This window comes from Prinia subflava, chromosome 3, assembly GCF_021018805.1.
Source record: "Prinia subflava isolate CZ2003 ecotype Zambia chromosome 3, Cam_Psub_1.2, whole genome shotgun sequence".
Classification (NCBI taxonomy): Eukaryota; Metazoa; Chordata; class Aves; order Passeriformes; family Cisticolidae; genus Prinia; species Prinia subflava.
Window position 1 is genome coordinate 76,058,614 of NC_086249.1, and position 13,258 is coordinate 76,071,871.

At 40.8% G+C, this 13,258-nt stretch overlaps 1 protein-coding gene across 2 annotated transcripts in view; it reads right to left on the bottom strand.

Moving 5' to 3' along the window:
- Positions 1-279: 279 nt before the first annotated feature.
- The window catches only part of CNGA3 (cyclic nucleotide gated channel subunit alpha 3), a 29,672-nt gene continuing 16,693 nt past the window's right edge, over positions 280-13,258 (bottom strand). The window contains exons 5-9 of one of the 2 annotated variants that reach the window (XM_063392542.1): positions 12,649-12,702; positions 8,550-8,681; positions 6,391-6,498; positions 5,381-5,487; positions 280-2,125 (exon numbers count right to left, since the gene is read on the bottom strand). In XM_063392542.1, the coding sequence (XP_063248612.1) occupies positions 720-2,125; positions 5,381-5,487; positions 6,391-6,498; positions 8,550-8,681; positions 12,649-12,702 (1,807 nt within the window). In that variant the 3' untranslated portion in view covers positions 280-719. The remainder of the gene's footprint in view (positions 2,126-5,380; positions 5,488-6,390; positions 6,499-8,549; positions 8,682-12,648; positions 12,703-13,258) is intronic. The other variant, XM_063392543.1, reaches the window with a different exon arrangement.

Below are 13,258 nucleotides of genomic sequence, written 5' to 3' on the forward strand. Positions count from 1 at the left end.
GGAGGATCCCCTGCTTTCTCCCCTGGTGAAGCAGTTGCAAAGCAGCAAAGCAGGGTCACATACCCTGCCAGAAGGGACATGAATGAGCACTGCTACTCTGTCAGCATGGTCCTTTGTGCAGAGCCCAGCTCATTAGAGAATCTCATTCGACTGAAGCATCCAAATGCATGGCTATTTCAGACATGTGCAGGGTGCACTGCAATGACCTGACACCGCTTAGCTGTCATCCAGCTGTTTGCTCAGACTGTGAAAGAACAAAGATTTTGAGAAACCCAGACATCTATCCATGCATTTAATCAGCTACTAAAGTAGCAAGTTAGAGCAGGGTACCCTATAAATATTTTTTAAGCTCTCAAAAAGGAAAAATATTAATCCCTTCTACTTTCAAGTACAATGCCTTCTTAACACACGATGCACAGGAAGAGACAATGTGTCAAGACCTACAGGTACCAAACACAAGAGACATTCTGAGCATGACTTGTAAGAAACCCACTCTCAGTACAAAAAAGTACCAAGTGCTAGACCAAATCTCTCCCCAAGAAGAAGGTGACAGTGTTCTATTTACAAGAAAATACTGCTTCAGTTAAAAATGCTTAAAATCATTCTCTTGAGTTCATAGAAAAATAATTAGGTCTATGTATGCACACACATATTTACATACATTTATGGCTTTCAGTGCTTCAACTTTCTCCAATAAATGAGGAAATATAAATACTCCATTACTGCTTTTTCTCCTCAGGTTTTTCAGCTTCTGCTTCTCCAACTGATAAGCTGCCACTACCATATTTTTTCACTCGGGTTTCTACTCTGGCAAGTCTCTGTTTCACCTTTTGTTGAGATGCGCTGTATTCTGCCAAGAGCCTCGCAAACCTAGTCTGCAGCGTATCCAGAGCTACTTCAAGTCGCCCTATTTTTTCTTCCAAGTCTTTTGGGTCAGCTCCTGCTTTTGCTGCCTCCTCATCTATTAAATTGTCTTTCATCAGAATTTGACGTCCTTTCTCTTCCAGAGCCTTTTTGGCTTCTGGATATTCTGTGAGGGCTTCCATTAAATCATCCTTAGACAAGCAGAACAAATCAGAATAACCAATACTTCTAATGTTGGCTGTCCTCCTGTTGCCAGATTTGCTGCCTTTGATGTTTAGGATGCTGATTTCACCAAAGTAGCTGCCATCGCTTAGGACTACAAATTGGGTTATGCCATCATCTGCCACCACGGCCAATTTTCCCTCTTTAATAATGTACATTTCTCTTCCAATATCTCCTTTTTTGCAAATGTAGTCACCAGGACTGAAGACCGTAGGTTTCAGTTTCAGCACCAGCTCAATGAGAAGTCCAGCTTCACAATCCTGGAATATACGCACTTTCCTCAGTGTGTCCAAATGGACATTGATGGCAATTTCAGCCTTCAACTTGTCAGGCAGATTTTTGAGAACTTCCTTCTCATCCACTGTTTTCTTGTTGGTCCAGAGGTAATCAAACCACTTAATAACCCTGGCTTCCAAATCCTTGGTCACTTTTCGGAATTGCATGTACTGTTTAATGGAATCCACTTTGGCCTGGAACTCTGCCCTGGAAGCATTCATGTTGGAAATCATGGAGCCGACGTTACCGACAATGGTAGCAAAGATGAGCACGCCCACCAGGAAGTCGATGACCACGAAGAGATACTCCTCGTCCTTCACCGGGGGCGGCGTTTCTCCGATGGTTGTCAGCGTGAGCGTCGACCAGTACAGACTGTAGATGTACTTCCTGGACAGGCGCGCGTACTCCGGAACGGACACGTTGGGATACACCCAGGTGTCAGTTCCAAACCCGATCACCTTCGAGATCGCAAAGTAGATGCACGCATTCCAGTGGATGATGATGAGAATGTATAATACAAGATTGCCAATACGGAACATGTTTGGGTAATTTGTCCTGGTCTCGGTACGGTCAAAAAACTCAAAGAGCCGAGCGATCCTCAGCAAGCGGTTAAATCGGAGCTCGGGGTAGTTCAAACCAAGCTTAAAATATGCCAGGTCCGTTGGCACAAGAGACAGCACGTCCAGTTTGAACTGCATAGTTTTGGTATAATGTTCTCGTAATTTCTTCTCATCCTTAACTAGCAAGCCTTGTTCAAGAAAGCCTTCAGAGAATAAAAAGATTTTACTTGTTAGAATAAAAATACCATCAACAGTAATGAGTGACTTACATTTCAAGCCTAAGAATGTTAAAATTTGTGCTGTTATGCCTACAGACATTGAGGTCATTTAATTGCATATTTAAATATTTCAATCAAGTTTCAAAGCTGATATATAATGACTAAGAACAATGACTATTATCACCACAGTGCTCCCTGAGGTTTTCCACTCTATTCTGTGACAGCTGTATCCTTTTCTTTTGAGTATCTTCGCAAAAAAAAAAATAGGGAGATTCAAGCATCTAATTTTTCATGACTCATGGGCATGAGTCATAACTAAAGTTAAGCAAGTGTTAAGCAACTAACTATGTATAAAATGGGAGGGGATTATTTTAAAATAAATACCAGGAATAAGTAGGTATAATGGATTGTTGGAAACTTTTCCCAAGCAATATCAATATCCTCGAGATAAAGAAATGCAGTTACCCCCCCACCCTAAGTCCTGCTTTTCCTCTTGTGTCCAGTACTAAAACTGACATGATTTTCCTTTGTTCGCACTTTGTGCTTCTAGTGAGAGAGCTACTAAGCAGACTTTTGCACATAAATATTTCTTCATTCCAAAGACTTTGAAAAGTATTAGATTTTAAAAATTTACAAGTAGATATAAACTGCAGTGAGAGACCTTTACTGCAGACAGTACAGCCACAGTGCTCTTTGGTGCCTCTGAGGGCACTAAAAATGTTCCACAGGGAACAGCCACTGCAAAATACTTGCTGCAATTGCAATGGCAATATCCAACTGTCAGCCCAGTGAGCCACTCAGGAGAAAAAGTCCACTGCGAAGAAAACAAAACATTCCCAGTGTATCTGGGATTATCACATTTTACTAAGCCCTCAACAACCTACAAGCCATCTATAGCTTTCTCAGGGAAGCATCTGCTGAGGAACAGCAAGCTGCACTTCTTTGTGCCCAACACAGCACAGGTGTATTTCTGGAATGTGTGGTGCATCTGTAAACGCCTCATCTATTTGTGTATTTGGCTCATCTGTGTGTGTATCTCGCTTTGGATCTGCAAACTGACGATGACTACGAATGGAAGTAGTTCCTGTGCCATACATGTGCTGCCTCCCAGAAAACTGCTGAAAAAGCTGGTCAAATATGCACTTTAGTTATGCAACTTAACAGAAAAGCTGGCCAGACTGATGAATTTCTGATACACAGTAATGAAAAATAACTCTGAAAACACCTTCCTCCTGAAAGGAGATAAAATCTCTCGGCTTTTTTTTCCCTTATGGAACTAAAGTCTTATAGTATAATCTTTTGAAAGCATTAGAACACAGCTAACACAACCAGCTGCTGAGACAAGAATCTTTTATGTTTCACAGTGCACAGTCACCAAATAGGTGAAATGCAGTCCAACTGGCCCTGCAGCTGGACAGAAATGCACCACAGAGAAGCTGATGACTAGAGTAGTCGTGGGGCTACCTAGATCTCAGTTCAAAGGCGGACTGTGCCCTCAGACAGCAGAAAGTCTCACTCTTCCCCAAAAGCTTGCAGGACCTCTGTCCCCAGGGCAGATGGACCTTGCAAACTCACAGGAAAAGGCAGCAGGCAAAGGCAGAGCCAGGAGGGACTGTTAAGAGAGTTGACAAAGATTTTGCCACCTAAAAGAAGCGACTCCTTTCTTTGAGTGCCTGGAACAACAGCAGACACCTGCACTGAAGCATCTGGGAGACAGCTCCAGCAATTCTGCAGTTGCAAGCCAGGCCTGAAAATTCAAATTCTAGTCAGGCTTTACCTGCCATATAATCATTATCAGGACAGCCCATGGAAATTTATGACTTGCTTTGCCTGGATATGCCTAATTTCTGCTCTCTTCTTTCCCATTTCATTAACAGATGTAACTGCAGAAGGTAAATTTAGTTGGCACAGTTGACATTTTAACTACATGAAGAAGATGAACAACCCCTCCTCCATCCTACCCCAAATACAGCACTGTTGTGATTTAGGCTGGTACGTGAAACTGACTTTCCTGTTGAACAAGGCACTTGCTAAGTTTAAGAATTTGGCTTGCCCTGGGTTGTGTGCTTCCCACATGACAGCATTTTTAGCCCATCTTGTAATTATGCTTACAACTTGTCACAGGCCATAATTAACATCAAGCTGTCAGCACAACTTTAAATAAATAAATAGATAAAAATGGGTAAGATGTTTAAATGAAAGATTTAAAATTACTCTCATTTTTTTTAATGATCAGTGTTGTTTTGGATCCTTTCAAGGGATATTTTGAAGCTGTATCTGTACCGGTGACGAGAATGAGACAGGAGATATTTTCTGGCCCAAGACCAGCTACCATGACAGCTTCTATTCACATGTAAGTTCTTCCAGGCTCCTCCCAAAACACCACCATGAACAACAGCCAACCTCTGCTGTCCTCCTAGCTGTCCCCAGACACTGGGTTCTCGCTAGCATGGACCAAAGTGCATCAAGGACTATTCAGTAACTTGGTGAGATGGGTCACTGTACATCATTGCTTAGGCCTATATTATGATCTTGTTCAGTTTAAAACAGATACCACTTTAAGGTTAGGATCTAAGTCTGCCTGGATTACAGAAACAGGGACAAGAAATTAAAAGAATCACTTCACGCATAGCGTGACACAGCCCTCAAAGATCCTCTGGGCTCACACTTCCTCCAGGAAGGCAGGACCTGAGAGGTTCCTGGGTGAATCCTACCCCATCACTGGGGCAGTGTGAAACCCAGCCAGGACCTCGTAGAGGCTGCAGGAAGCACAGATGGTGGCAGAGGGGCTGCACTGCCTCTTCCAGGCCTAGGACCACAGACTGAAGGTTGAGACAGGTGCCAGGTCTTGCACTTGGCCAACTCTGCCCACTTCAGTAACCACTTCTGACCAGGATGCTGCACAGCTTGGTTAAGAAAACAGCACCTGTGGGGTGCAGTTGGTTTCCTGCCCCAAGTGCCCTATTGTCCCTTCCCCACACAGCCTGTTACACTGGCTATGCACTCAGCACCTGGCACACCTATACTGACAGAACTGAATTTAGAGACAAGTGAAGAGCAAGTGTTGGAATGTATGGCCTTAAAAAATCCAAACTGATCAGACAGTTCATCTTCCAAAAGCTTCCACTGTTGCATTCTGACAGGATATTACACTGGTCAGACCCTACATGGGAATTTTTGTTTCCATCCTTTATAAACATGCAGTATTTGAAAACACCATAAAATCCCAGAAAGACTCACCTGTTCTGAACCTGACAAACATGTCAATAACATAGATAATATCAGACAGATAATCCAAGAACAGCCACATTTTAACATGGTCCATTTGTAGCTCATCAAAGCAGGCTCTAAAGAAACAAAGATTTTAAAAAAATAAATTAAGCTAACTGCATAAGCAGAGTACTCGCATTACATGCCCTAGCAGCATGCTGGTGCACATTTCTGAACAGAAATATTACAGGCAGCATGTCTCCATGTCCAGACACGAGATGCACACTAGAGTTATGTCCAAACAGACACCAGGATCTTTCAGAATTCAAAGGTGTTCTGGACAGGAATAAAACTGAAACACATAAATGCCACACGAGCGCATTTATGGAGGATTACACATATCCCTACAATTTAAAGTACATCAGATTTCACAGGATAGACATCTCCATGAAGATAATTCCCAAATAAAAGTTTTGTTTCTCAGCAGCAAGCCATCCTCATTTCTCCCTACCATCTTACAGTGTAAGGAAACCATTTCTACACCCCTCCCTCACTTTGACTGAAACTGATTTCTACATTCTACCATGGAAAATAAATACTTGAATTAAATCTTCCTGCCCCTCGAGCACCCAAAAGATAAATTATATGAATTTAAGAGGCCCTGCCCACTGCCCGTATCCCTCCTTTCTGTTCTCTGCTGGGTGGTGGGAAGCCCTCATCCCTGGCAGTGCTTAGGGACGCAGTGGCCAGGACACAGCTCCGCCGCCAGCCAGCAGGTGGCACACAAAGGCCACACCAGCGCTCATGAGGACACCCAGTGCAAGTTACATCCACCTCTCTTAGACGAAAAGGAAAAGCAAACAAACAAACCCATTGGCAATCTATTCCCAGTGGTACGCATATCATACACCCCCCTAAGGGCATATGAACTGTACACCCTCTAGGTAAGTCACCCAAGAGATACCCAGGGAGATAAGAGGGTGATTTACATAGGAATCAAATGATTGAAATGTGAAATTGTTACAAATCGAAGTCCATACCTGCACACTAGCATACACCAGTTATAGAACACGGGCGCTGCAATTACGGTCAGCCAGTTGTAGTACAGATTGCTTGAAGGATCTATCACAAAGACCTCCTTTTTCTGCCTGGAAAATAAAACATGCAGATTTACACTGGAAATGTAAGTAAGCAACCTGCTGGATTTCCCTCTTCTTGAGGCACCTCAGTTCACCATGAACTCACAGCTGCCCAAGAGAAAGTATCCATGCAGGCAGTGCAGATGAGATACCAGGTATCCCATCTGACAAGCTCTATTTCTTTGTTTGACCAAACTTTGGGAAAAGTAAATAAGAGTGGAAAGAAAAACACAGACAATCATATCTCCCAGGCTGAAACCCACAGCCCACACTGAAAAAAAGTTAATTATGAAATGTTTCTTATCACTCCAGTTAAAAGGTTACATTTCATTGCTAGAGAAACAGCCTTCCTTTGCAGGCTAATTATTGATCTTTACCAAATTCTGTTATGGAGATGACTGTATAAGCATTTGAACAAGTAAAACGTGTTCAAATACACATCTGTATAAGTAAGAACCTCTATGTGCATATGCACACACAGTGTGTGCAACTAGAGCTCACACATGTCTTAATATGTAAAGGAAATTTCACAATTCACAGTCCTGGCTCTTTAGGCCTCACAACAAGAGACGATAAAGATTTAAAAGATTTTAAGGAATGTAAAGATTTAAAGAACAGCATGGCTAATTGCACAAGGTATGCTCAGAAGTGCCTATCTCCAGCATGAGAAAGGTTGATATGGAATAGAGAGCAATTAGGCATGTAATCAGAGGAAATATACATTAGTGGATTTGAGGTCCACAGCTGCAAAATTCAACAGCAGAAGAGTGATCTGTGGACTGTATAATAGTGTGTGGAATATGTAACCAGGCAGTCCTTGAATATGTATTTGTGGGACTTTTCCAAATCTCCAAAAATGCAAATATATTAAAATGTAATGATAATTTATTTCAAATCTGTGTGTATTTCTGGCATTACCATTGCTGTCAGCTGAATGTCCAGGCAATGTGAAAAGGAAGCAGCTTTAATCTAAAAAGTATTTACTTACCATCTTCACTATTGGTTTTAAACCATTTCTTCTAAAAAACTGGTTACCAGCTCAAAACTGGTGACCCTGAAATATGGTCATTATATGGCAGATTATACTACCTCATAGACATTAAAACATTAATTTTCTTTGACAAAATGCTTTAAAACATTATTTGATACTGCAAATCTCAGACTTTCACTACACAGTAATTAAAGCCAAAAGAGAGTGCTTTGAACAAAGGCTTTCTAATTGGAAAAAAAACAATTAAAAGCTTTGATTAATAATGATCCTGAGATCAATCTGATTCCATCTGCAATGCCCTCATATCTGTATAGCAGGTGCCACCATATACATACACATAAACCTACAGTATATTACTCTAACATACTCCTTAACTGTGAAGGCCACCCAAATGATTCTCTTTTTATCTGCCATCATCGTTACTTTCAATCACTGATAATATTAAATTGTGCTATATTTGGGTCAATTTTTCAGGAACAAAGCAGGAACAGGATCCCTTTCTGCCAAAAGCATTCATATTACCTCATTTTGTTGCAGAAATAAACCATCCCCTAACCAACAGAAGCAAATTCTAGTGATCACTAGCAATGAACTACATCATATCAAGTAATTAAATATAATAGTCAGTGAAATAACTAAACTTACTAGCAAACTTTTAATTTTCTACGTGTAAGATATTTCTACATGGTAAGATGAACCAGATTTTTGGTTCATCTGCTCTGAATCATTAAAGAAAATTCTGGAACAATGAAAAGTCTGTGCAGCTGTGCAAAGCAAGCTGTCCTAAAGTGTTGTCATAATTTAAAAGTGATCCTCAACTCAAAGTCACCAGAGGCAGCTCAATTCCCTTTTACTGACATAGGAAGCTGTTTCTGAAAGATCTGAACACAAATCTTCAAGATACAACTATTTTGCTGAGCAGCTGAAATCTTTCAAAGGTGAAAATGCATCAAAGATTTGATGGGCTAAGAATCTGCAGTCTACAGAACAATTGTAAGTGTTACAATGAAATGCTGTACCATGTTTTGTAGTGTAACACATGAATCACACATTCATTCTTTATACTTACTCTTCCTTTTTTTTATCATCTTTTTTGTCATCTTTTTTGTCATCTTTCTTTTCCTCTTTCTTTTCCTCTTTCTTTTCCTCTTTCTTTTCCTCTTTTTTCTCCTCTTTAACCTCTTTCTTTTCTTCCTTTTTGCTGTACAACATAATGCAAGGCTTAGCAATATTACCAATACTGAGCAGTTCAGGGAGAGGGTGGAGGTTTGGGAAACAAGACTAGACTCCAGACAGGGTAGGACAGGGATCCAACTGGGAAAAAGAGTTTACAGGCCGAGACCTCTCACCCTGACACCATCACCCTATTGCATCAGCTGGCTGATTCTCTGCATTAGTCGCACACACCTTCTTGAGCGTTTCAGACATCAGTGTCTGATCAGTGTACCAGGCCAATTTTAAGTAAATGCTTTCAGTTTGATTGACTCTTAAGAACCCAGGCACTTAAAAAGAAATCTATCAAATGATGACAGAATGTGACATGGCTTAACAAGCTGTCAACGTTCTTTGCACAGCCAAAACCTCAATGTGACTGTCTGAAGCTTTCACAGCAATTATAAAAAATGAGGATGAATCTCCTCTCATTGTTCTTTAAAACCAGCAAAATCTTAATTAATTAGTTGCCTCTGGATCTGAATTGTCCCATTCTTAGGTTTGTCTGAACAGAAGAGTCTTGAAATATGTTAACTTATGCAGACAGGCCCACAAACACTTTTCAAACCTACAGGAAGCTAACATCTTTCTCGAGATTCTGACAACACTTAAAGCTAGATTTGCTACATGCCTTGGCCAAGAATCATGTGATGTGATGTGAAGAACAGTGCTCATTCACACAAGCAGAAAATCCATCATCTGAGATCTTCCTCTTTTTTATTTGAAATTTGTCCAGTCCATGAAACAGGAACACAGAGAAAAGCCTAAGAGTGTTCCTCACACTACACTGTATGTGGATAACAAAACTCCCCAGACATAATGTCTGGTTTGAATGAAAGCCATGGATTCCTGCTGCCACAGGGGCTTTGTCTTCTCCTCTGAACTGCCAAGACTGGGTCTGAGTCTCCCTTTGCACCAGTGCCAAGAAAAGGCAAGTGAGTTTAATGACAGCAACATCCCACAGCACAGACAGAGTATGTAATAATGCTGCTTACAGGACTTGTGCTTTCCATGCACACTTGCTCATATTGCTCAGGCCAGAAAGGTCTATGCTGTGAACGGCAGTCTCATCTAGGAATGTGATTGTTAACAGGGAAAAAGCAGCACTCCAAAGGAGATGGCAGCCACCCATTTTAAGACGATAGCAGCTTTCACCAATCAGCAATGAGCACCTGTTCCAGTTCTTACAATTAAGACATTTCCATCATCCATAGTGATGCATCACCACAGTGTACTTCGGAAAAGCCAGGACTCATTTGCTAAAAAATGCCAAGATCCCACACTCTGCCACATCCAGGGAAACCTTCAAAATTACAGAGTACAAAGGAGCAGAACTGGAGAAGAGAAGAACCTTTGGCTTGACTAATCTTCTCTTTCTACTTGCATCTCATATCAAAAATAGTTTTTCATTTACCAAGGCAGATTCCTACACAGCAGTGGGAACTGCTTCTCAAGAATTTATTTCCTGGACTGACTGTCCAGAACTTCACCGCTTCATTTACCAATCTGCCCCCAAAACTCATTCCTATTTAAAAAACAAGTGGATTACCATGCATGGTGTCTGACCTAAAGGCAAATACACAGTTGCTGTTGTTAGCACTAATGTAGCTCCTCAATACTTCAAATGCCTGGCATTCTTACCAAAAAGGAAGAGTTACGAGTAAGCAGAATTTTCAAAGAGTAGGGGTGTCACCCTGGTTTTGAAGACTTTTTTAAGCCTTCTGTTATATTCTTCATATTGGAGTCAGAAATTTCACCTTATCACATTTTCTACTATAAACACTGGCCATGTTTTGCTAACTGTCTTTTATTGTTTACATATTTCTAGGTAGGAGGAGAAATGTGATTGACAGTTAGCTTGACCAACGTGGATTGAGAGGTGGAATTCCATCCTCCAATCCACGGGCACCATGGGAAATGTATAAAACTGGGTTTTGTAAATAAACTCGCCCTTTTGTTTCCTGCTTCGCTCACCAGCGTGTCCTCGTGTGGTTCTTCCCGTGTCCGCTGTGACACAGGGGCACTGTACATTTGTGGATCTTGTTATGCAGGGAAAAGTGGGCTAAGATCAAGAATCAGTCAAAAAGTCTCAGTGGTGGTAAACTTTGGAGGGAATATTTTGACAATGTCAACTCCCTTCTGTTTGTGTTTCATTTTTTAAAAAGTGAAAAACTTCATTTCACACAGCATCTAACATTGATACTTACTTTTCTCTGGCCTGAGATCTCCTACAAACTCTTCTGTCAACTACAGACCTTTTGTAAGTGAATTTCTTCCATTGATGTTGCCTCTGTTCATCTTTCTATTGTGTTAACTCCCAGCTTATCACACTCCCATCTACTTGCAGTCTGGCAATGAAAGTCACTCAGAGGAAAAGATTGGCCATAATCAAAAGGCTTGAAAGCATCAAGTGCCAAGACATGGCACACTTAGGTCTTTAACATAATGAAAAGTCCACATTTCTTTTTCTTTACCAGTAACACTGAGTAAACTAGAATCCAGTAACTAATAAAACAGTTTGTGGCGGTCCTCTTTGACCCCAACACAGCAGCATCCATGCTGTTTCTAAGCTGTGTGCAGCTTTAGATTTAGAAATCTACTTCATCAGCCTTTATAAAAACAGTCATAGTCTTTGAATGACTCCAACATCTGCATTTCTCATCTGTCAAATACTTTGCAAATCAAGTATCTTTCAGACTCTTAGGGTGCTACACAGACAGGTCTTGTCTTCATTCAAAAATAATGAAACACTGAAAGGATGAAAGTTTTGCCCAAGGTACATGAGTCACTGTCAGAAACAGAGTGAGGCAGAAGTATTTCTGTCCTGACCAGTCCTTTGGGCTCTGTTTAGCAGGCCCAGCTCCAAGCTTATAGCACTTCTTTTATATCGGTCTAAATAAAACTCTGCATATTTCCGTCACTGTTCACTGCACGCAGATTTTCCTTTTGAATTAAAGTTATGCAAACCAAACCAAAAAGTTGCTTTAGAAGCAGGAAGATCTCTTGTTCAGCTATGTGCACAAAGGTTTGCAGATCATTTAAAATGTATAGTTTAATCTTGCCTTTGATAGAATTATTTGGAGGAAAAAAAACCTCAAGAGTTTTACAGAAGTATTTCTGACACAATCAGAAGATGTACTGATTACTTTTAAATTTTTTGTTTTCATCTGGAAAGCAATAAAAATAACCTACTATCATTATGTATAAGAACAGATCTGCTGCTGGATACCAAAGAGCAGATATGTCTTCAGATTGCTGTGGTCCAAGACAAGCAACAAACATTGATATTGGGTGATGTTTACAGAAGCTCTTCACATTGTTTAATAAATTTCTCTTTGGTGTAACACTGTGATATAGCTTGTCAATTATATAAAATAGACTCAAGAGGACAGCTTCTGTCAGACATTCTGTGGCAATACCAGCCTTATTATGGTGCCTGTCACTCTCTCAAACAACAGTACCTGCTGAACTGAAACACACTTTTAAAAGATGGACATATAAATGGGTCTTGGTGCCCTTATCAGTACCCACTTCCCACTTGACAACCTGGAATTTTTGGGGCACTTGATTTGCAAAAAGGGACCAGTGTGTAAGAAGAGAAAACCACTATTAGAAAATTAATATGTGAATCTCATTTAAAAACTGGAAAATGAATGCATCAATTGGTAATGCAGTAAAATCAGCCAGCTGAACTACAGAAGGTAGGGACTAAATGCTTACTCAAATTCAATACCCTTTGAGAGGAAGGGGTGACTTCAGACAAAAAGAAGTTCACAGGGAGCACAAAGGATGCTTTTCATACTAAGAAAACCAGACCTTTCTCTATAGTAAAACTATGCTCTAAGGAAAGGCTTAGGAAGAACTAAGGAGTTTATACTACAAATGTTACTAGGCTGGATAGGGAAAAAGAGAAGGTGCTGGTAGTAGAAAGGTCTTTGGAAGTTAGCAGTACTTACTCTTCATTGGTGTTGTTGCTAAAGTTGACATTGAACCTGGCCAAGGGCCAGTGACTGCAAGCAAGTTAAATAAAACACATTAAAGAGTGTAAAGGCTGCTAGTATTTCACACACGTGTTTACAGACATGACAGACTGACTCACGAGCTTCTCACATATGCACTGATAAGATTAGCAAGGTCAATTTTGACTGTTGTGATAAGCTCCTTTGCATAACTGCTTCAAGGCACCAGCTCCTTTCTGTCATGTGCCTGACATAGACATTTGTGACCACGTCTGATGCTTGAAGCCTGTTCTTAGGCGTATTAGAGCATGGCAAGATGCACCTCACTATTTTTAGCCCTGTACTCATTGGGCTACTATTATAAGCTTTCTTCAATCCTTTCAAGTCCTCTTCACAGATGCAGTGTCAAGGCTTGTGGATAAGTAATGAGCATACCTACCACTGCTGCAGAATTACACCTTCATAATACAACCACCGAGAGTTACTGTCAACCAGCAACAGCTTAAAACTGAGAAGGCAAGGATGGGTGCTCTCAAATTCATTTCAAATTGCCTTATCCAGAGGTTTGTTGGCCCACGATCAGTGTTGTTCTCTCTGCTTCCCATCT